The 24,014-nt window shown below is 37.3% G+C and overlaps 1 protein-coding gene across 1 annotated transcript; it reads right to left on the reverse strand.

Moving 5' to 3' along the window:
- Positions 1–17: 17 nt before the first annotated feature.
- On the reverse strand, positions 18–22,830 carry LOC125820595 (mannosyl-oligosaccharide 1,2-alpha-mannosidase MNS1-like). Its single transcript, XM_049500000.1, has 14 exons — positions 22,540–22,830; positions 21,402–21,449; positions 19,949–20,143; positions 8,790–8,902; positions 7,543–7,608; positions 7,257–7,428; positions 6,661–6,750; positions 6,111–6,235; positions 5,860–5,925; positions 3,926–4,034; positions 3,730–3,828; positions 3,066–3,146; positions 2,787–2,957; positions 18–641 (listed from the first exon to the last, which is right to left on the reverse strand). The coding sequence occupies exons 1-14, from the start codon at positions 22,690–22,692 to the stop codon at positions 390–392; spliced, it is 1,740 nt and encodes a 579-aa protein (XP_049355957.1). The 5' UTR covers positions 22,693–22,830; the 3' UTR covers positions 18–389.
- Between the last annotated feature and the right edge of the window lie 1,184 nt (positions 22,831–24,014).

A 24,014-nucleotide genomic window follows, 5' to 3' on the forward strand; every position in this document is an offset into this window, starting at 1 on the left:
CTACAGAGATATGTAACTAACAAAAACGTATATATCGGATATATTTAGTGTCACAGAGATATTACATTCACAAATTCAGATACATATAAGAGATAAATCTCTAGGGAAAAGGATTGTGAGAGTAGCAAGTTGCTCATCGACCCCAAAAATGTAGAGCTGCCAGCCAAAAAGAAAAATTATCCTCTACGGTACACCCCAATTTAAGAGGCGAACCTAAATTTGCTATGCTACATACAACTACTGCTCCATGTTAGAGCATTTTATAAACTACAAAGTATAGCAATACATCCAGCCAATCTGGGAGTGCACATCCTTCCTTCACCTCAAATGCAAGATTAACATGGACTTTCTTGGTGAGTCGATCCCATTATAATTAATCAACAGCTCGATTAATGATGAACACGAAATCGACCTTCTTTCCTGGTTCGCAACTGCCTATCTGATTCTTGGCTTCCACCTGACCTTCCAGAATTCACTGCCCGATCATTCCGGGTAACAATTTTTATGGGGTGGGCTTCTGTATTGAAAACCCACTCATCAAGGGGGATAACTGACGAGGGAGAGAAAAGAAGATACAGATATTTAAGAGTCTCGGCAAGAAAGAAGCTTTGCATCATATTGTCTTTGACACCAGTGTTTACCTGGGGAAAACCGGCAAAAATGTGTTAAAACAATGATATATGAAATTAGAACCAAAGTTATTGATACCCTTTGAAAAACAGGAAAAGCAATCACCCTAATGATTGCAAGCACAAAACCCTGAGTTCAAGAGGTTCTCAATGACTTTTGACTGCTGACCATGAGCAGCAATAGAATTGGAAAAAAACAGAGCAGTAATAGAAATTGAAAAAAAACAGAGCAGTAATAGAGATTGAAAAACAGAACAGCAATAGAGATTGAAAAACAGAGTAGCAACAGAAATTGAAAAAAAAAAAAAAAAAGCAGCAATAAAAATATAGAAAAAAACACAGCAGCAACCAAAAATAGAAAAAAAACAGTAGCAGAGCAGTCGTAGCCTCGCAGAGAAGAAGAGAACTTACAGCAGTGGCAGCCTCGCAGCAATAAAAATATAGAAAAAAACACAGCAGCAACCAAAAATAGAAAAAAAAACAATCACAGAGCAGCCGCAGCCTCGCAGAGAAGAAGAGAACTTGCAGCAGTCCAAAGAAAATATTTGAAGTCGCGAAAGGAGGTATTGTGAAGTTGCGAAAGAAGATTTCAGAAATTAAAAAAAAAACCTTCAATTTTTTTCTAAGAAACCCTAATTAGCGCCTTTTTCAAATTAAGCGCGCCTTATCTCGCTTTTTCTTTTCTTGCGCTTATCGCTTCAACTGTAGAAGCGATTGCTTTTTGAATGTCGCCTCGCTTCCGGGAAGAAAAGCGCAGGGGCTGCGCTTCGCCTCGCCTTGCACTTTAAGCTCGCTTTTCCTCGCTTTTTATAACACTTATTGATCTACAAGGAATGGAGTCAAGTTCTAGCTGTGCCTGGACAAATTTAGCTTCAAATAGGAGAAAATGCAACGAAAATACTGAGATCATCTATAAAATATGGTAGCTTTGAATTTGAGCTTCAAGTGGGAGAAGATAAAGATCAGAGGCAGCAAGAAAACAAAAAGGGGTTCTCAGCTAGCTCATGTTGCTCTTTGCTTACAATTTACAATTGTGGATGGTGGACTGGCAAACGTAGACCTTTTCAAAGGTTACTTACTTCGTTCTTCATTAATATTATAGTTGCTCAAAAAATCAAATTTGAAGCCTGCATGTGATTAAAGTACAGTAGAAGTCGGATAATTTGTAAAAAAACACCAAGTTCAGAAGCGAGCTGGTGTTTACAAAAGAAAAGTATCAACTAGGAGCACCAGGTTTTCTATCAAACAATACAACATACCCAATAATCCCACAAGTGGGTTTACTATCAAACAATAGCATAAAAAATCACATGCACATATGTTCATCTCAATCATCAATATTAAAATCTAGGGAGAATCAAGACTTCAAATGGTCTTGGAAGCAAATCTGGAGAGTCAAAGTGCCACAAAAAGTGGCATGCTTCACCTGGCTGCTAGCCAATGAAGCAGTTCTGACATTGGACAATGTGGCCAAGAGAGGTATATCTCTATGCAACAGATGCTCCTTATGTGGTAAGGATACAGAGACAGTAAAACACCTCTTTCTACACTGCAATTTCACTGACCAACTGTGGCAGATTTTCCTTAATCTCAGAGGCATTTCCCGGAGTATGCCTAGCAAGATTGATGAGACTCTTTTCAGTTGGGAGGAGGCTGGAGTTGGGGCTACAAACAGAGAAAGATGGAGGATGATCCCTGCTTGTATATGGTGGACTATATGGAGAGAGAGAAATGATAGATGTTTTGAAAATAGGGACAACAACCTGCAGGAAGTCAAGCTTAAATGTATTTTGTTGTTCTGTTTTTGGTGTATAAATGTCTACTCCAATGAGACTGAGTCAATCATAGATGTTTTAGGGTCCATCTAGTTCCTGGTTTAGCATTGGAAAGACTAATCTTTTTCTTCTTTTTTGTAAAGTACTGACTGAAATACAAATGTTACTAATGTCAAAAATCATCAATATTAAAATCCAATAAAAAGAATGTAACTAATGAGGGGAGACGAGTTTTTGCAAAGACAACGAGAAATAGCAGCAGTTTCTTAATGTCCAGAAACAGAATAAAAAATGCAGTTTTTGAAGGCATTTAAAGGAAGAAGTAATGGAGGACTAGATACTAGCTCAAGTTAAAATTTAAAAGAATTGAGTTTGTGCTTACATCTTTAAGTCCAACATATCCAGACTCTACCCTTGAGTTCTTTTCAAATGCTTGAAATATGTTCCAACCCCACTCTTGGTATGTCTTGTTTCCTGTTAAACGCCAGAGGTAAAACAGTGACTCAACTGTCTCTGGCCTTAATATGTTCCATGATGTGCCCACACTCATATCCTGAAGAGTATTAAACAGGAAGAACAATTAAAGTAAACACTAATCAGTTATCACCATAAGCAAACAACAAAAACAAATATCATCCTGAACTAAACTGAAAACACTGACTTGGCCATCATTAAAAAAATAGTTCTCTCCTGCCAATTTTGTAGGTGTTGACTGGTAAAAGTTATAGCAAGTCCAAGCAAGCTGCAAGAGAACGTTAGGATATTCAGCAAAATAGAAAGCAATACTAGAACTTTCTGACAAAAAGAAACAGCACTGCAGTCATTAAAAGCTCCTATAGATTGAGCCCACCGATACTCTGGGCATTCCTATGATGTGAAAGGCAAGTTAAATCATAGAAAGCAAGCACACTTAAGAGTCGCTAACGTTTTGGTCTTATCTCGTACTTACCCTTCAGCACCCCCAGATAAATTTAACAGTCAATGAAAGTGAACATCCGATGGTATGCGAGCATTGCCCAGAGCCCACCATAGCTAATGCTCAAAGTTGAACTAAAACGTAAAACTTTTTCAACAGAGATCACCTCTCAAATCAATTAATCAGTTACTAAACCTCAAACACAAACTACTTCTTTTGAGAATGGTGACTTGTATATTACTACAAAAGAAATAAACAGCACTAGGGCCGTGCCAAGCCATATTTACAAGAAATCAAACCCAAACTAGTAAGAGTTGACTATGTGAATCCTCTGTATCCATTCCAATAATAAATAAGGGTTCACTAAACCTAGATGTGCTCTAGGTGATGCTCTGTAAGTTAACAATACCTCCTCAGCCAGTGATAAGAACTTCTGAGCCTCATCAGGGCTATAACCAGATGATCCTAAAGCTAACATTCCAGGAGCAAAGCATGCAAGTTCATCCATCTGCACAAAATCCAACGGGTAAATAAAACTATAAAACAGAGTCAAGAACTTAACACATCTCGGTCTCCCCAAATATATGCAAAAGCATGTACATCACCTTGTCATTTATGGAACTTCCCATCTTCTCACCAAGATATGCAAAAGACGAAGGGGTCGTCCTCCGGACCAAGCTTACAAGACCTTTCATTGATGTCTCCCACATTTTCCTGTTTGCAGAATTAGTGGAAGAATTATATTGAGGAACACAGAGGAATGAAAACTTTGTAGAAGAAATATAAGAAAGTTAAACAAAATCATATGAACAAGTATCAAATAATAAAATAAAATCATTTCATATTTCAAAACATATCAAGTCTCAAAAAGGCTGATATTTTTTTTATAAAGGTCTCAGAAAGGCTAATATGCATCAAACATTATTCTTTTCCGCATCAGAGGTCCCTCTTTGTTCTAGCTAAGCACTTATAATAGCACAATCTTCTCACTATAACCAATTTCATCTTCTGCATCCTAGCACCAGAAAAAGATAGGATTCAAGGAAAGACCAACCACCTAAAAACAAATTTCAGTAGTAACTAGTACTCAAAGCTCTTCAGATTAGACACTTAAAGTTCAAACTCCCGTAAAATTTACTTAAAACTTCCAATTAAACGAAGAGTCTAAGGAGCATAACAGAGTTTAATACTCCAGCTACCTCACTTTGACTACTGTAATGTGCTTGGAAAGGAACTTAATAAAAAGTTTTTGAAGCTTGCAACCAGTAAATAAATACATGTGAAAAAAAAGTATAAATCTGTAAAAGATCAAAACATTAATGTAAAGTAGCAAGATAAATTTTCTAAGCACTGTTACAATAGGTGAAGCCAAGCTCTTCAAGCGGTAGCTTTGACACTAAGTGAAAAGATCAGTTTTAGGAGAGTGATATAAAACTAGTACTCCCTCCGTTTCAATTTGGTTGTCTGGTTTTGACTTGGCATGACATTTAAGAAAGTAAAGAAGACTTTTGAATCTTGTGGTTTTAAACTAAAGATATGTAGCATATATCAAAATGTTCTTTAATCTTGTGGTCTTTAAACATGTCATGTGGAAAGTTGGAATTAAAGAGTTGTTGAAAGAGGCCTTCTTTTTTTTTTTTTTTTGGAAATTGGTAACTTAAAGAGGCATTCTTTTCAAAGCGGACTAAAAAGGAAAGTAAGACAAACAAATTGAAACGAAGGGAGCAGTAACTTTAATAACTAAAGTTATAATGATACGTATTTTGAGGCCATAGCTGGATAAAGCATTCTAATCCCCGGTTATCTAATGTGCTTCCATAAAATCTTGTAGAGTGATGGAAAAAACATTAATCATTTGTTCAGGTCTGACTGAAATATCATCAAAAGTCCCTGCTAACTTCAATTTAGGTGTATTTGCTGCTGTACTCAAGTCCGATATCATGTAATCACAACAATTATGTGGACTACTTGGAGAGAAAGAAATAAGAGAACTTTAATATAGAGAAGGACTATGTACATCTAAGGAATAGCTTTATATCCCTGATTTCCTTTTGGTGCACCCATGAGATCCCTGTAGGTATAGAAAACTGGATGCCGTTTCATATCTTTTTGTCAGATTTTCTGCTATTTGGTATACTCCTGGTATGCAGATGTTTAATGCCATTGTATTATAAAATTTTATTACTTGATCAACAAAAAAAACAAAGAAATCATGCATTCACTGAGACATCATATTTCATTTCTTTCAGTTTTAAATCCTCGTTACAAATTTTCTTGGGTTCCTTGCTCTTGGCTTTCCTACTTGAAAATCTATAAATGCTCCAAATATGTTAACATTGTCAAAGAATATTTATATGCATTTGCACAACGCATGATCAAAGATTTGATTTCAAACTGATGTTAAGTATTAAAACAGTAATATATGCACTTACACCTACAGGAACCATAAAGTGAAATACCGGATGGACTGAATTGAAAGCTTTAAAAGGACAACAATATCTGAAGTGAAAATAGACAGAAGTAAACTTAAGCTGCTTACCTATAATGACTCACAGCAGCAGTTCTGTTTCCTTGTATCCAGACCTTGAGTAAATATTCATAAAAGCTGAAACAAAAAAATTATTATATTACCTTTTTATGAAAAGAAAACATGGAGGATCTAAATGCCAATTCACAAATGTATAACGAAGGCTCTCCCCCATTTTATTTTTTTCTTTTGGGGAAAAATACTCCTACTCAATCAGGTTTTCACAGGGATCATTCTGGAATGGACAAACAAAGGTCATTTACCTGTCACCCATAGCGCCAAATGTTATAGCTGAGTATGATGTTGTGCCTTTATGTGGATTAATGTATATTGGAAGCAAACCATCATCTGGAAAAGTTTTGTTAAGTTCTAAGATGACATTCTCCACCTGAAACAGGAATATACACCTTTCATCACTGTTGATTATATAATTAAATAATAAAAGTGTGTTTTCTAACAGCTTAAGCTTTTAGATGATATGGTCACACACTTCAATATTGTACCATAACAGGCGGAGATCTAAGATCGAATCTCACCGTCACCCATTAGCAAAAAGAAATTCAACATGCTTGGACTATGGAAAAAAAAGAGCCAAGCCCGCACATGAAGGGTCATGTTGAGAATATAATTAAATAATAACAGTGTGCTCTTTCTAAAAGCTTTTAGATGAGATGGTCACATAAATTCAACAAAAACCACGAGGAGAGTGTCCAACAATCTGTAGCTTAATCAGTTAACGTGGTAGCAATTTTCTATCATAGTTCTTTGAGAACATGAATTAATTTGTATTTTAAGAAATTTTCTCAAGCATACCTTTTGTTGATATTTTCGGTCTCCTGTCCTCTGTGAAAGAGCAATAAACTCAAGCTGCTCAGTACCAGAATCCGCCAGGATACTATCACCCTGAGAGCAAAGAGCGAAATAATTTCAAAAAAAAAAAAACTAACAAACCACCCTCTGGAAAAATACATGTTTCCACAACTATAAGCAATATGTGACATCTGCCAACAGAAAGATCACTATAAGATCAGTCAATGTGCTTTGCACAAAGGGCAAGAATAGAAGTTCTTGAAAAGAAAGAGGAGAGGTGATGCAGGGAGAGAGTGGAAATACGAAGAGAAGCATACTAAATGTTCTTTGAGCATATAACAAGGGAACTTCAAGAGACTCCTTCGTTCAGGCACCTCCCAATAGATAGATACTCTTCTCCTATGACGGGTTCCTTCCACAATCTTCACGGAACATAAGAATCCGGAAAACCAAATCTTATAGCTTGCCACACAGTATTAATCACGCCCACCCTCAAATCTATTTTTGGGGATAACTAATCCCTCCATCCTCTTGCCAGAAGATATTGTTGTAATATCACAAGGGGAACTTAGGTGCAATATATTAAAGTTCAAACTTACCCCTGTCCACCCAGGGTTATGTGGATTCCCATGAGCCAAGTTGATAATGTTGTAAGGGATGCCAGATTCGGTATTCCATGCAGGCAACAATCTGTCAGCAATGTCTTGAGCCTTATCAAGGAAAAGCTTATCACCAGATAGATCATATGTACTAAGAAGCCCACCTACAACCCTGAGTGGTTGAAAAACATAATTAACCAACCGAGAATCAAAGTTCCATATTATTGAAGCTGCGAAAGGATAAGGACAACTACTTAAAAACTCATAGTAAACCTTATAAAGCAACCTTATGGTTGTCTCAAAAACACTTGCATCATAGTTCTTGTTGAAATCCAAGGAGTTTGCAACCCATCTGTCATCAGAAAATTATTAGCCACTGTTAGCCATGTGGAATAGTTCAACACAACATAACCAGTGTGTTACGTCGAACAATTCATTGGAAACAATTACATATGGAAGTTTATATACCTTACATACTGCCTAATATGCAAAACAATTCAATAAATTAAAGCACGTATGCTTAAGGAAAATGGAAGTGATGAAATTAGCTCTTCAAGATTTGGCAAAGGTCAAGATGCCAGGCATCAAATCCATAAATAAAAGGAAAAACAAGCAAAACGAGGGAAAGGGGATGGAATGGGAAGGTAAATGGAAAATTGAGAACTCTTGACCAATTGCAGATGCATTTTTACTTTAAAATAGTGACAACACACAGTACCTTGCTTTTGACAATCTTCACTATATTTTAGTTCAACATTAACAATTTTCACTTTTTTGGTGTTTGCCAAAACACCAAATAAAACCTGCCTTTTAATTATTAAATTAGGCCTTCTTAAGAAAAAAACAAAACGCAACGCCTTTGTCGCCTTGCCTCGCCTCGCCTCGCCTCGTCGCCACTCGCCTTTTTTATCTTGCCTTGCCTTGCCAGGAATAGGCGACAAGGCCTCACCTTGCCTTGCCTCTCACCAAAGGTGATAAGGTGCTCGCCTTTCACAACACTGTTCTGGTCTGATGATAAAACAACCCTCATGATAAGCACGAATACCTTATTCGTTTTCATTCCGGAAAATGGAGCGATGCTCAACGAAAGTATGCAACGGTAGCTCATGAAATGTTAACTATCGTTAAATGTGTTTTAAAATTTCAGGATGATCTATACAACCAGAAGTTTTTGATAAAAACAGACGCTCAATCAGTCAAGTATATGTTTGACAAAGACTTTAAACATGATGCGTCAAAATTAATGTTTGCAAGGTGGCAAGCACAATTGGCACCTTTTGATTTTGAGATTCTTTATAAGAAAGGAAGTGATAATTAGTAATACACAGAAAATTATCCTGCTTGTATGTACAGCGGGGCGGTCGCAGTAGAAGATGGTACCATTTTGGACAAGTAGCTGATAGTCACAATTGTACAACCAAGAACAATGTCAAAATTACAATATTCTTAAATCTGATATCCAGAGGTGATACTGGTTCCAAACTATATAGGAAAAGAAAGATGATTCTAGAGGAGACATGATAACAAACTCACTTTCTAGCTCTCTGAAACTGCTCATCCAAGCCCATGATATATAGTGTGTCAAGAGAATCTATCAAAGTTGCTCCAAGACCACCAAAACTGTCAACACCATTCTTTGTTTGCGGCTGGCATTAAATATTTTCAGCATATTAGTTAAGTAATTTTACAGAAGTGCAGTAAAGAAGTAGTGTAAGAAGTACGAAGCACATAGTAGAAACCAACTGCAGAATCAAGGCAAGTTTCCACTCCTAAATATATTCAATTATGAACATAATAATAAGGATATGTCCAACAGATTTCATGCAATCATTTCCTTTCTGATTTTCAATAAATTATAGTTCATGATCAAGAAGAGAAAAAGAGAGAGTAAACTATGATTGCATACAAGGCGATACTATTTCCTTCCATAGGTAAATATTTTTTTTGGTTAAATCATATCACCAAAGAAAGTGCTGATTATGCAAATTACAAAAGTCAGTTGCATCTTAGACTTCAAGGGAAGTAAGAGAAGTATCTATTTTCATATACATATAGTTCTTTTACGAACAATAATTCATACACATATAATTAAAAAAAGTAGCAGCAAAGCCGGGTAGAAAAAAATGTTTATCAATGTCCAAGTCTATCTTTTCATGAACAGCTAGATGACTTTATCGATAACAGACAGGTGCAGCATAAAGCAGACCTCTTTTGAGAGATATAACTTCACAGTTGGGTGAGAAGTATGTGGGAAGAAAAATGGGTGATATTTGATTGCATTATTTTGGGACCAGATGCATGGGGAGCATGAGGGGTAAGTACTTTGGGACCTCACATTCAAGAGAAATCTACAAACCAGAGACGGAAGAGTATCAAAGGTTGCTGGAGCTACTTTACATTTTTTTTTGAGAATTGGTAAACATTGAATTCTTCAGCATTAAGGATATGCTGGGGACCTTTAAAAAAATTCAGAAAAGAACAAAAAGCATAATAGTTACAAGGATCCTAAGAGTTCTAAAAGTTGATCTGAATCCTCTAATCCTATCTCTTTACACCAAAAATATAGAGATACAATGCAATTCCATTTAACATTGTGAATGGAATTGGATATATCTTCAAAATTCCTACTATTCCTCTCCTTCCACACTGTCCACCAAATGCAATGTGGAATCAAATTCCACCAGGTCTTCTGTCTCTTGCTACCTCCTCTCCTGATCCAACAACTAAGTAAATCAGTTGTATGTTCGGGCATAGTCCATTTCACTTCTAAATAGTTGAGAAACATGGACCATATTTCTGCTGTGAAAGTACAATGTAAGAATAGGTGACTGTTAGTTTCCCCCGTCTTTCCACATAAAGAGCACCACGGAAGTATGATCTTTCTTTTCTTCCTCAAGACTTCATGTGTCAAGCATGCCTTTCTAATGACCAGCCAAGTAAAGCATTTAACTTTTGTTGGTGCTGCAGTCCTCCAGATATTTTTCTGTGAACTCTGGTATCTGCTACTTTGCGAGTTGCAGTCCTTTTTATATCCCCTGCCAACTGTGAAGATCCCATCCTTACTGTGTGACCATCTAACAACATCATTGTCAGTATTGGTGCCTGCAAAATCCCCCACTTTCTCCAACAATTTGGCTACTCTCTCTGTTTCCCAATCATTTAGATGTCTTCTGAAATAGAGATTCCAACCTTGTACTGTCCAGCAATCACTGATCATTGCCTCAGAATTGGTGCACAAAATAAATAGATCAGGAAACAGGTCTTTTAGGGGGGTTTGTTTGATCCATACATCCCACCAGAATCTAGTTCTCCTTCCATCCCCCACCTTGATATGTAAATTTGCTTCTAACTTGGGCCATAAGTTTCTAATAGGTCTCCAAACCCCCGCTCCATAAGCATCCGTGCTTATGTTACTACACTAGAATCCATCCTCCCCATAATTACATTTAATCAAATCTTTCCACAAAGCTTGCCTCTCCTCAGTGTATCTCCACAACCATTTCATCAAAAGACTGTTGTTATGCTTCCTCAAATCTCTAATGCCCAAGCCACCTTTATCTTTTCTATGCAAAACTGTCGCCCACTTGACCAAATTGTATCCTTTATTCTCTTTGCAACCATGCCAAAGGAAATCTCTCCTAAGTTTGTCCAATTTCTTAACCACTTTTGCCGGTATAGTAAAAAGAGACATAACATATGTTGGGAGAGAGTCTAGAACAGACTTGATAAGAATGTGTCTGCCACCAAAAGAAATGTATTGAGCCTTCCATCTAGCTAGTCTCTTTTCAGTCTTCTCGACTATGTTGTCCCATATCTTCAAGTCTTTGTGTGTATTACCTAAAGGCATACCCAAATAAGTTGTGGGCAATTTCCCCACTCCGCAGCCCAAAATGTCAGCTAGACTTTGGAAGTTTGTCACATCCTTAATAGGATATAAACTGCTCTTTCCCCGGTTAACTTTCAAACCTGTACAAACTTCAAAAAACAACAAAATTAATTTGATGAATCTAAACTGCTCCTCCCGTGGCTCACAGAAAATCACGGTGTCATCTGTATAAACTAGATGGCAAATCTCTTTAATATCACCATTGTTTCCACTAATCTGGAAACCTCTGATCCACCTGTTTTGAGTAGCAGTCCTTATCAAGCTATCAAATCCCTCCATTACCAGGATAAATAAAAAGGGTGAAAGAGGATCACCTTGTCTGATTCCCCTTCGTCAGAAAAAACCCACCGGTTCTCCATTTACAAGAATGGAGAATCTCACAGTGCTTATGCAAAATTTTATCCAGGCCACCCATCTTTCTCCAAAACCCATTTGTCTCAAGGTGTTTAGTAGGAAACCCCAATTTACATGATCGTATGCTTTTTCAATGTCCAGCTTGCACATTACCCCTGGAGTGTTTCCTTTCAATTTGGAGTCCACACACTCACTTGCAATAAGAGTTGCATCCATTATTTGTCTTCCTTTAATGAATGTCATTTGGTTTTTGTTGACAAGCTTATCAATCACTCTTTTCAGCCTTTCTGCCAGTAGTTTTGCTATCACCTTGTAAACTCAAGTAATCAGACTTATTGGTCTGAAGTCTTTAAGTTCAGCAGCACCGGCTTTCTTGGGGATGAGTGCTACAAAAGTAGCATTAAAGCTCTTCTCAGTAATCTGTCTAGCCTGGAATTCTTGTATAGCCTTTATAATATTCTCTTTTAGGATCTCCCAGAAAGACAAGTAAAAGGACATGGGGAAACCATCAGGTCCAGGTGCTTTCTCCATAGCACAAAGCTTTAAGCAGCCTAAGATCTCTTCCTCCTCAAAAGGACCCTCTAGTTCTATCTGCTCCTCCACACTAATGGTTGTGATCCCTTGTAATTGTAGCTCAGGCCACCACTCCTCTGGTTCTGTGTACAAATTTTGGTAGAAGCTTTTGATGGTCTCTTTAATGAGAGAGGGATCATTAGTATTGCATCCATCCACCAGTAGAGACTCAATGAAATTATACCTCTTCTAAGAAGTTGCTACTCTGTGAAAAAACTTAGTATTTTTATCCCCCTGCTTTAGCCACTGGATTCTTGATCTTTGCCTCCATCTTATTTCTTCATTCTTAGCTACTTGCTCCTAAGTGCTAGCCAAATTTGTTTTTTGCTGGATCTCCTCCTCTGTGAGCACTCTTTGTTCCTGTACAGCTTCCCATTTGGCAGCTCCTCCATAATCTCCTCCTTTTGTGCTTTACAATTTTTTCTATTATTCTTACTCCATTCCTTCATCTTTCCTTTCAAAAGTTTCAGCTTTTCTGCCAAAACAAAACCTGGGGTTCCAGTTACTACAAAAGATTGCCACCATAATTTCACCTCTTCCTTGAATCCTTCCACTCTCATCCACCAATTTTCGAATTTGAAGTAGGACTTCTTGAAATTCAGATTCCCACATGTCAGTAGAATTGGGTTGTGGTCAGATCCCAACTTTGGCATTGTGGATTGCTTGATAAAAGTGAACTGCTCCTCCCATTGTGAGCTATAGAGAAATCTATCAATTCTGGAAGCTGTTTGGTGCCCTTCCCCTCTTCTCCAAGTGTAAGACCCTCCAAATAAAGGAGGGTCTACTAATTCCAATTCCTCAATGCATTCAGAAAATTCAGTCATAGCACCATTAATCCTAGAGCAATTGGATCTTTCTACCGGGTATCTAATAACATTGAAGTCCCCCCTACTACCCAAGGACCTTCACACAGACTTCTCATAGCACCCAACTCACCCCACAGTTCTCTCCTCTCTATTTTCTTGCACTTAGCATAAACTGCTGTCAAAAACCAGGAAAATTCTTGATTTTGGTTTGAAAATTTACAAGAAATGCATTGTGATCCTGCTTCCAGCAGAACCCCCTCCCATATTCTTTTATCCCACATAATTAAAATACCTCCACTAGAGTATCAAAGGTTGCTGGAGCTACTTTACATTCAAATCAGGTTCAACCTTTTTTACTCATGAAGGTGGGCATTTGAGAAGCAATGGTATGTTCATGGTCAAATCTCTCCATCAGAGCTTGCTTGTGAAAGAGGAGACACTTTCCACATCTTTCAATTTGGATTCATGGGGCGCCTAGAAAGGTGTTTTTCTTAATACAGATTGCAGTAAGGAGAGCGATTCTAACAGCCGAAATTTGAGGAAGAGAAATATCACTTCTGTTAGTTGGTGTTATATGTGCAAGTGCTCAGGTGAAGAAGTTGATCATCTCTTGGTGCATTGTTGTTTTTTTTTTTGAGAAAGTTAACATTTTATGGACAACAATACACCAATGGTGTATTTCAATAGTAATTACATTAGGAGTATACAGTAAGCAAAACCAAGAGATCTATCATTTATACCCCTCCTAAACTATCTAAAATGTGAGTAATAGCCTCCACCTCTTTGGGGAGGACATGATTACACCAAAAATAAGGGGTTGTAAGACAGTTCAACTTCAAACTCTGGAAAGGGATGCTCTTGTTTTCGAAGCATCTCTGGTTCCTTTCCTTCCAAATTGTCCACCAGATGCAAGCAGGGACAATCTTCCATCTCTCCTTGTGACCTGATGTATTCCCTTCTCTATTCCAGCATGCTAGAAAATCTGAGGTGTGTCTTGGCATGGACCAGCTGATTCCCCTTAAATTCAAAAAGACCTGCCACAATTTCTCTGTGACTCTGCAATGGAGGAAGAGATGGTTTATTGTCTCTGTTTCTATTTCACAAAAAAAAAAACACTTGGAGCATAAATGTCTTCCCCTTTTCATTATATTGTCCTGAGTTAGTACTGCTTCCCTAGCTACCAACCAGGTGAAACAAGCCACCTTGTGAGGTACATATTAATTTTCCATATCATCTTCCAAGGCCATGGTAACAACATTTCAGCTGGCCTGGTCTATAAGTTGATTTTATTGTGAACTTCCCATTGTTGGCCCTCAACCATTGTAAACTGTCCTCCTTTGTGTCAAGGTTATTTGCCTGCTCCAAAGACTTGTAAAAATCTACTAATTTGTCTATTTCTCAGTCATTCAACCTTCTCCTAAAAGATAGACTTGTAAAAATCTACTAATTTGTCTATTTCTCAGTCATTCAACCTTCTCCTAAAAGATAGGTTCCATCATTGGTTGTCTTTGACTTCTGCTACTGTTGCTTCCTTCTGTTGGTTCAAATTATAAATCTCAGGATGCAACTGTTTCAGAGAGTTTTGTCCAACCCACACATCATTCCAAAAGAATGTCTTCCTTCCATTTCCTATATCAATTTTTGAATGTCTCCATATTTTAGGCCACAAATTCCTGATTGTTCTCCATAAACCAACCCCATAAGGGCTTCTAACTTCCTTTGTAGTCCATGAGTCCTCCATTGCATATCTGGAGATTATAACATCTTTCCACAAACCTTGTTCTACAGAAGCAAATCTCCACAACCACTTCAAAAGGAGACTCTGGTTTTGAACTTTGAGACTCTTTGTGCCCATTCCCCCCTTTTTTTTTAATTACCACTTCCCATTTCACCAGGTGATATTTCTTTCCCCCTCTCCATTTCCTTGCCATAAAAAGTTTCTCCTAATGGATTCTAACTTCTTTAAAACACTCCCTGGCATAAGGTAGGGAATAAAGACATCATGTAGGTTGGCATAGCATCAAGCACACTATTACTTAGTGTCAATCTTCCACCCAAGTATAGGTATTGACTTCTCCAATTTACTAGCTTTTTTTCACACTTTTCCACCATTGCATTCCATATGTTCTTTGATTTACTGTTTGCACCTAGAGGCATCCCTAAGTAAGTGGTAGGCATTTCTCCCACTTTACCTCCTAAGATGCCAGCCAATCTGTTGATTTCTGGGACTTCATTCACTGGGTAGACAAAACTTTTGCTCCAGTTTATATGTAGTCCAAAAACAGCTTCAAACAATATAAATATGATTCTTAGATGCTTTGGTTGATCTTCCTCTGCACCACAAAACACTAGTGTCATCAACATACTGCAAATGGGAGATAGATAAACCCCTGGTGTCACTATCATTCGTCTAGAAACCTCTGATCATGTTGTTTGATTGTGTTGTTTTCAACATGTCACTTAGTCCTCCCATAGCTAGGATAAAAAGGAAGAGGGAGAGGGGATCCCCTTGCCTTAATCCTCTTTCAGAGGGAAAGAAACCAGATGGGGTACTATTTATTAGAACTGAGAATTTGACTGTTCTCACACAATACTTCAAACAATTTATCCACCTATTTCCAAAGCCTATCCTCCCTAGTGTGTACCACATAAAGTCCCAGTTGAGGTGATCATAGGCCTTTTCTATGTCCAACTTACATAGAATCCCAGGAATTTTAGTTATTTTCCTCACATCTACACATTCATTGGCTATAAGTATGGCATCCATGATCTGCCTGCCCTTAATGAATGCCAATTGATGTGTATCCACCAGCTTTGACATCACTTTCTTGAGTCTTTCTGTTAGGATCTTGGATATGATCTTGTAGACACTGCTAATCAGGTTGATGGGCCTGAAGTCCTTCAATTTTGTTGCCCCCATCTTTTTTGGGATCAAAGCTATAAATGTAGCATTGAAATTTTTTTCAAAATAGCCTTGACTATGGAAGTTCTGAATGGCTGCTATCACCTCTACCTTCACCACATCCCAACAATGTATGAAAAAAGCCATGGTAAAACCATCTGGAACAGGAGCCTTGTCTCCTGCACAATAAAAAATGCATTCTTTAATTTCTTGTTCTCCAAATTGACTTTGAAGAAAGAGGTTGTCTTCTTCATTGAGCACAACTTGTTCTCTGGGGCTGAATTGGGACCTCCACTGTTCATTTGGTAGAAACCTTTGATCTCCTCCCTAATTATTGTTGAGTCTGTGACATTAGTTCCATTAATCAGAAGAATGTCAATGTTGTTGTATCTCTTGCGACTGTTTGCTGTTCTGTGGAAAAACTTTTGTGTTTTTGTCACCCTCTTTCAACCATATATCCCTGGAACTTTGCCTCCAGGCTACTTTTTCTCTTTTTGCCACTTCCTCAAACTCTACTGACAGGACAACCTGCAAATATGATTCATCTTCAGACAAGCACCTTTGTTCCTGGATTATATCTAACTCATAAAGCTGACTTAAGATGTTCTGTTTCTGTACCATGCCAATCTCTTGTTCTCCAAGTAAAGCTGCCACCTATGAGTGGTGGATCTACTAATTCCGTGTCCTCAATGAAATCTGAAAAATCTTCCATGGCTTTGGTGATTCTGTTACAATTCTTCTTCTCAGAAGGGAACCTCACAACATTGAAATCCCCTGCAATCACCCAAGGGCCATTAAATAGACTCCTTACTGCTCCTAGTCACCCCCAAAACCTCTTCCCTTTCCTCTCTGTTGTTTGGAGCATAGACACCTGAAAGGTGCCAGCTGAAATTTTGTGTTTTCCCCTAAATCTTATAGTAATACAGCAAGCCCCTACCTCACAAACTTCTCCCTCCCATATGTTGTTGTCCCATAGAATGATAATCTCCTCTTTGGTACCTCTGCTTCCAATTGTGTGTGATTTACCCCTCTATTCGCCCATAGTTCTTTAATTGTCTCCCTTATATCACCTCTTAATTTAGATTCCTGAAAACAATAGACATCTGCCCTCCATTTGTGTACCATGTTCTTGATCATCAGCCTTTTCCCAGGATCATTGAGGCCTCTCACATTCCATGACACTATGTTAATGAAATTGTTGCTTGGTTCCAGGTTTTTAAGCTCCTCTGAAATCTTTTCTTTTGGAGTCATTGGCACTATTGCCCCTGATATCTCATCTATTACTTGTCTTTTGCCATCGATTTTCATTTACAATTACAAAGCCGCCTCCTCACAGCCTTGAAAGTGGACTCCAAATTCCTTACTCAGTTCAATTATATTATGTGGGTTAACATGGGAATCGCTTTCTCAGATTCTGTTGTGCCTTCACCCACTGTTGAGTTTAGAGGTAAAATATCCTCTACTGTGTCATCCTTCTCTTCCTTCTCTTCCAACTGTAAATTCTCCCTTGCTTGTGTAGCGAAGTTCTCCTTGTCGTCCATCTGGATTATAGACATCACATCATCATCACTTTGCTCTTCGGCCAGGTTGAGACCATTGTAAGCCTCTTCGATGGTTCCTGGGTTGTTTACTAACTCATCTTCCAAATCCATTGACAATAGATTATTAACTTCTATCTCAATTTGGGCTTGGGTCTGAAGTTTTTGTTACATTAGGCCCAACCCTGTTGTTGTAATTTCTGCTGAATGGGTCCAGGCCCAACCTTTCTTTGTCCTTTGTTTGATTTTTAAGTGGAAAGTCACGTGTTAGGGTTAGTGTTTCAAAAAAAATTGAACAACCCACGTGTTCCTCTGTTTGTAACGTTGTTTCCAGTACGGATAAAGACTTTTCAGAGCCCAGTATTATCCGTTGGTTTGAAGACTTGGCCACTGGATTAGTTCCGGCGATCTCCTTCTTTTCTCCGGCATAAAATCTCACCGGCGCCTCATTCCAGATTTGGATGAAGTACCTAGTTCCTTCGAAATCGATTCTCACTTCCTTCGGGATGCTATTTCCCAAACCCTTCACTAGAATTCTTGCCCATTATAAATGATTCCGAAGTTGTCTCCTCCTCCGTACTTATCCACCCTCCGCAAAAATCCCCTACTGCCTTAAAAATCTTTTCTGACCACAAGTGTAGAGGCAAACCTACCAGTCTGATCCATGTTTGTTTGATGACTGCTTTATATTGGACATCACCTACCGTTGGAGTCCACCATTGGAGTTGCAGGGTCTGTTTCTTCCAAAACCATCTACCGCTTAGAGCATGTTCTGTCTCTTTCATAGAGGCGAACTCGAAGAGGAAACAATTTTTACCCATGTCGTAAATGTTCAGACCATGGGCTTGATTCCAGTTCAAGTTAGCCCATCTGCGAATCTCCGAGAGAGTCGGGATTTCAGACCCATTGGTTAAAACCTGACCATAGAGGCTCCTTCTCAAAGGTACATTGAGCGATAGCTTAGATTCAGCCTCAACGCGGATTACATCTCCCTCTTGCTTTGTGGTCGCAGCATTTATCCCTCTGGAAGTCCATTTACTTTTCCTGATTGTTTCAGCATAAGGGATCCCCTTATCAATCAATGTGGAAATTCTATTAGTTGTCTTTGTAGCTTTGTCATAAATGAACCTCTCTATTTTATTAGCCACATCCCACCAACCTACATTGAATGTTGTTTCTGGGACAACTAATACTGCTCTATTTCTGCCTTGTACACTGATTATACTTATATATCTCCCCCCCATTGTTGAAGTTTCTTGCACAGAATAGCTGCGTAGATAGTTCCTGTCGTTTCCATCTGCATACACTATTGCCTTTGCCCTTTGAAGCTTCTTTGAGAGTCCTACACAGCCATTCCATTGTTCTCTGGCTAAAACTTGCCATGCTCATCCTCTTACTTCCATGTTTAGTCCAGTCGTACTAGCTTTCTCCTTGAGAGGAACTTCTCGAGATGTCAAAAGATTTGAATCCCATCGTAAAATAGATTATGTCACTTTACACGGTAGAGATCGAAGAGAGAGAAAGAAAAGGGTGTTAGTTTACACGTAAGGTGGTAACCAGGGTGAAGAAAGAAATCTTTTCCGGTGCCGAGGCCACCGGAAGGGGTGGTTCTACCCTCCTAGTAAGTAGGAGAGAGAACTATCTTGGTCTTCGTGCATTGTGAAGTCGCATCGAACTTGTGGAGGGTGGTCTTGAATTATTTTGGTGTGCAATGGGTTATGTCAAGTATTGTTAGAAATGTGCTACACAGTTGGGCTGGAAGACAAAAGGCATGGAATATTGCTCCACTAGACCTCATATAGGTCGTATGGAGAGAGAAATAGGAGAGCTTTTGAGGGAATCAAAAATGATTTTGCACAGTTAAAGAATAGCCTTTTTTACTCTGATTGCTTTTCGGTGTACCCTATTCTTTCCTACTTGTATAGAGGATTGGGTGGTTTTGTAGAGAATCATGTTTTGATGAAGTTTCTCTACTTTTGGTATACCTGTTGTATGCAGGAATTTTTTTGCCCACTATTAAAAACAGTATTTAACCTTGCCAAAAAAAAAATGTTAATAAGTAAAGGTCATTTTGGTAAGTTGTACATACTCATATTGCGTGTAAAAAGTCTTCCCTGATTTCATAAATTCTGTGTTCAGCAGTCACATAAAATGGGATGGAATGAGTAAAAACATAATAAATACAAAAAACTAAATCTGTATGATAGTAGGAACGGTAGAGAATCGCTACTGTTAGAAGGCCTCAAATTATCAAAGGTTGAAGTGTAAGGAGCCCAAATAGAGCAACGCATATCATGATAATTCATATTTTTGAGGTGTAGTTGTTGCTTTCGTAAACTAACCTACAGAATATTGTAATTGAAAAACTAGGAGTCACACAAATATCTAGTCAACAAAAGGTATAGCACTTTGGAAGCTCAAATAACAGAGAAAAGAAGGAATGGAAAACATCAATCAACAGCTATAGTTTTGAAGAATTTCCTTTCTCAGACCCGCACATAGCGAGAGCATAGTGCACCGGCTACCTTATTTTATGCCTCCACCAATGATCTGATTATGAAATCACAACATGCAACAAAACAAAGGCAATATTAACAACTTAAAAAACAACTTATTAGAAGTAACATCCAAACCTGTAGTTCATCATGGCCCCATGCATATTTTTCATAAGAGCTCCAAGCATGAAGCATAGCATCTTTTACTTTCTCTCTTCGCTGAGCATCGAGGATATTATCTGGTGAGTCCATATTCTTCACTGCCTGACCACCTTCACCACTATATTTCTTTTTTTCAACTGACATGTCTGCACCATTCTTCAATTCTTCCAGCTAAAAAGTATCCAGAATAAATACAAACAAGTTGAGTGTATAAAATCAAAAGCTTGAAGGCTTCACTGCAAATAATAGAAGATAGACAGACTGAGAAGCAAGCATACATGAAAATAACACTGGCATAACTGGTTATATATTTTTGATAGTGAAATGTAATTAGTTATCTTCAGTCTTTGTATCTTTTTCCAGAAAAAGTAAGCCGAACCATCAAACTTTTAGACAAAACAAGGAGCAGAAGAAAAGAAGTACATAGCACATAGATATTTTTGTGAAGTTGCATCGAACAGAGACACACATATGTGTGTTATGTGAGTGTGTTATTCTGGAACATCATTTTAAGCCGTTGGTGTTGGTAGTCTTAAGTCTTCTTGCATACTGCTCCAGTCCTCCTCAAAGCCAAAGGGAAAGCCACTCCCCATGCCTCGTCTAGACCCTTTTTCCACCTAATGTCATACTTCCCTTTTAATGCTAAGGGAATAGCACAAAAGGCACAGATTTGTGGTGCACCATAGGTGAGTTGTAATAGCTCGACTCAAACTCACATCCATCATATCTTGCTTGGTCAGTACTTCATCTGCAAATCTTTTCATCCTGCTTAGAGCTCAGTCAATGTATCACCTTCTTTAGACTAATTTACTTGATTTCCGTTTCTGTTTTCTGGATCCTAACTCTATTTTTTCTGCTTTTATTCATTTCCTATAATATCTAAACTTGGTAGGATGGTCCTAAGCTTTAGTCACAATATTTTAAATTCCAAGCCAATTCAGAGGTAGTACAACGACTATCTTCACTAAGCTAACCAAATTAAGTGTTGGGCACTGGAAGTACAGCCCTGAACGAACTTAAGCAAATTGAGGAATTAAGTTCAGTGAAAAGGTGGTAGATGGAAACTCTTCGCTAAGAAAACCAAATTCAGGCATCATAATCAAACTGGTCATATAAATCCCTCTAGGCATTAATATTTTCCTACATTAACACAGATGTTAAATCTATCATGAAAGTTTATCCGACTATTCCATTATAAGTAGTTAACCAGATTCTCAACCACATTCAATTTGAAGAAGGAAGCAAAGGAGGTAGCTCGTGTAATTGCAGCTTGTACTGGCATGTATTAACAGACGCTCTATGATACCAATTCCCAACAAGGCAAGGAAAAGGAAGGCAGCCACAAAAGAACCAAAATAGTAGGCTGATTATTTAACTTTAAAATCCCACAGCTACAGAAAACTCAACTAAAAAAGTTAAAACTACTTACCAGATTCCGCAGGTGTATCACTTCTTCATTCAACTTAGAGATCTCTTCCTGAAAAAGAAAAAAAAGGTTCTGGTCACTTCACCGAAAGAATTTTTTTCAGAATGTTCAAGAAAAAGAGTAGACATATTGTGACTCATATCCTGACAGCTGATCACTTGGTCCCCCAACAGAGTGGGAAAATGGCAATCAAGAGAACTTCTGAAATATCCAGGCAATAAGTCGACCAATACAACAGAATGCCGGTAGAGGCTAACTTCTTCTTTGGTTCCTTTTAGCAGATTTTTAAAGTAATAAAAGATAACATTCAGACAGGTTAAAACAAGCAAATAAATAGTTTACAAAAGAAGAATGGAAAAGGGAAAAAAAAATAGGCCCACTGAACTGAACTCCAGCAGCTCATTTAGAAACTTGAAATTCCCTAAATCACATTTATCCACACTGATCTTCAATAATCAAGCAAAGATCTCTATTTCTGTTTTCCAAGGAATGTGAAAACTAATCAGACCAGAAGAGACAAAAAGTTCACACCGTACGTTGTGTGCCTCTAAAATCTGGCAACTTAACATCCAGAGTACATGAAAATGAGGCAGAAATGAGAAACCTAGTGATGAATTCCATTTTAACCACCACCTCAATCAAACCATCAACAGAATCTGAAAGACCACTTTAACTAAAACACACATGAGAACTTTCCTAAGATGAACTTAAACCCAAGCGTGAAGGATGGATACTTGATTGGATAAAGGGACTTGCTAAAGACTTGTCGTACCTGCTGCGTCTTTTCCGTATTAACAACAACAACCAATCTCAATCTCAAAAATCCCAAACAGTATCAACAGTGAGGGGGGAAGGGAAAATAAATACTTAAAACAGACAAAAGAAGACGTCAAAAAGGGGAACATAATAGATGTTTTGATGAGGGCATCGACTCCCATTCATTGCTATGATATTTTAAACCTTTTTAGTTGGCATAATATAATTCTTAACACTTGGTACTTGGATGCCATCAATTGGATCATAGGAAGATAAAAAAAATCTGCAAGTACATAATTGTATCATAACTAAAGATGGGTTATTTAGAGATTCTTGAACCAAAATTAAAGATAATGAGAAAATTCGAAAATAAAATAAGAGGAACCTCGTGATCACGGAGTAAAGTTTGTCGATCCCAAAAGAAGAAGGTTGCAAAAACGAAAACAATGAAGAGCAAGGCAAGGCGCTTAGGTCGTTTCAAATAGTAAGCCGGATTTATGTAACGCCATACAGTGGAAGACGATCTACTCCTCGCCATTCCACAGTAAATCAAAGTGCAGATCGATCGATGCAGACCGAATCGATTGGGTTTTGGGGGAGAAGACGAACGAACGAACGAACAACAAGACCAAGTCACTGGACTTCTACGGAATAAATAGAACACCAAAAACTCACCTAATCACTACAACAATACGTTAAAGGGTCCTTTGTAACCCGCATTAGAAGAAATAGTCCATATATTGTAAAGTATTATTTAGTACCATGTTTGGTAGAAATTTGTGTCTATGTATAACTAATTCATGGATTAGTAATACCTCTTACATGGTATTATAGGATGTATTATTAATACCTTTCATTTTGAGGTATTAGTAATACATATGATATAATACCATGGGATAAGTCTATGTAAAGATAAAAATATTCCTCAAATCATTTTAATTTATTTTATTTATTTTCTTGATTTTATGATTTATATTTGCACCAGTAAATTTATTTAAATAAATTAGCATACAAATTATTTAGAGAGAGTTGTTTGTTACTAAATAAATCTAATACAAATTTGAAATGTGAGTTGTTTATTTGTGTATGACGTTTGTGATTTTACATATATATATATATATTTCTAATTATTTGTATTTTGAACAATTTAAAAAATGCATACACATTATAACTACCACTCGCAATTTTTATGTGTAAATGTAGATGGTTTATTCAATTTTGCCATTGTTGAACGTTTTTCCGATTTTAAAAGTAGATGGTTTATCTTTTTTAAATTGAAAAATGATTTTGTGAGTGATTAATTTATTAAGATGACAATTATTTATCATCAAATAATTCAAGTGAAAAAATAGCAAATATCACAACAAAATTGTTCTTGTCATAGCTAGTTAGAATGTTATAAAAAAAATATTGTCCGACAATTATCTACATTGACCCAATTACATAATAAATCAAGGATATAATTGGAAAGAATTTTTTTATAGAATTTTAATCCAAACACAAGATGAGGTTGGAAAAAATGAACCAAACACTTGATAAAAATAAACACTACATTACTAATCTCTGCATGCATTACTAATCCCTGCGTTATTAATTTTTGTACCAAACAACCCCTAATAAGGTAATGGCATGTTTGGCCAAGTTCTTTTTTCTAATTAAAAGAGATTATATATTTTATACAGTCAAAAAAAATTACTTAAACACATGTCATGTATGTATTTAGCGGAATAGTGAGAGTTTAAAAAAATCAACATACATAATGAGAGTTTGAATTTTATTTTGTATTTGTTTGCTTGGAGTTATATTTATTCATTCGGTATTACTTCATTATGATACAGAAAAATTATACAAAGCGAACAA

Source organism: Solanum verrucosum, unplaced genomic scaffold (genome assembly GCF_900185275.1).
Source record: "Solanum verrucosum unplaced genomic scaffold, falcon-dt-bn FXZP01000117.1, whole genome shotgun sequence".
In the NCBI taxonomy this organism is placed as follows: Eukaryota; Viridiplantae; Streptophyta; class Magnoliopsida; order Solanales; family Solanaceae; genus Solanum; species Solanum verrucosum.